General features: G+C 52.4%; 1 protein-coding gene across 1 annotated transcript in view; it reads right to left on the bottom strand.

Moving 5' to 3' along the window:
* Positions 1-604: 604 nt before the first annotated feature.
* LOC106820083 (2-oxoisovalerate dehydrogenase subunit beta, mitochondrial-like) overlaps positions 605-994 on the bottom strand; it is a 3,303-nt gene continuing 2,913 nt past the window's right edge. The window contains exon 5 of the mRNA XM_014824643.1: positions 605-994. Coding sequence (XP_014680129.1) covers positions 866-994 — 129 coding nt within the window. The 3' untranslated portion in view covers positions 605-865.

The following is a 994-nucleotide window of genomic DNA, read 5'->3' as shown; positions in this document are numbered from 1 at the left end:
GAGAGAGAGAGAGATCGGTGTTTGTTTATTATTCTTTTGTTGTTGTTTATTATTCTTTTGTTGTTTGTTATTCTTTTTAGGGGGTTTTTAGCTTTCGGGCATCGATGCGGTTTGTATGACTGCGGGAGGAGAGAGAGAACTGATGTTTTTTTCGTTTGTTTTTTACATTTCACGCGTGCGAGGGCGAGCTACCACGAGGGAAGTAAAAGAGTAGTGCGGTGAGAAAGAGAGAGGAAGAAAGGTGTTTGTTATTCTTTCGGAGAGAGAGGAAGAACGGTGTTTGTGATTCTTTCAGAGAGAGAGGAAGAGCAGTGTTCTCCCAGAAATCTCCTTAGGTCTACACATTCTTTTTATCTTCACATCTTCGATGTAGTTCCGATAAAAAAGTTAACGTTAGCTACACTAATGTCCCCAGGTTTTTGAATCCCCACGACGGGATCTGAACGGTTGTTTCAGCGACCCCACGTGTCAGCCACGGCGCGTCTGGTCACACCCGGGGGCTTCCCCGTGGTGACTCACCTGCGCCTGTGACTCACCTGACCCCATGACTCACCTGCAGCTGTGATTCACCTGTGCCNACACATTCGTACCGAACGGTAGCGACGACACATCGTCGTACCGAACGGTTCCGACGACACATTCGTACCGAACGGTAGCGACGACACATCGTCGTACCGAACGGTAGCGACGACACATCGGCGTACCGAACGGTAGCGACGACACATCGTCGTACCGAACGGTAGCGACGACACATCGGCGTACCGAACGGTAGCGACGACACATCGCCGTTACCGAACGGTAGCGACGACACGTCAAAACACGACGATGACCGACGATCGTCGGAAAAATCGTCTCCCGCTCCCGCTCAGAAGTTGACGAGTCGCTTGACGGCCTCCAGGCAGCGCCACTTGTCGGGGTTGTAGAACGGCTCGAAGACGTGCGGGAAGGGCGTGTCGTGTCCGCACACGCGCTCGATCGGGGCCTCCAGGTTGAG

Source organism: Priapulus caudatus, unplaced genomic scaffold, assembly GCF_000485595.1.
Source record: "Priapulus caudatus unplaced genomic scaffold, Priapulus_caudatus-5.0.1 Scaffold6464, whole genome shotgun sequence".
In the NCBI taxonomy this organism is placed as follows: Eukaryota; Metazoa; Priapulida; class Priapulimorpha; order Priapulimorphida; family Priapulidae; genus Priapulus; species Priapulus caudatus.
Note: the sequence above shows the minus strand (reverse complement) of the source record. Positions and strands in the feature narration are given on the sequence as shown.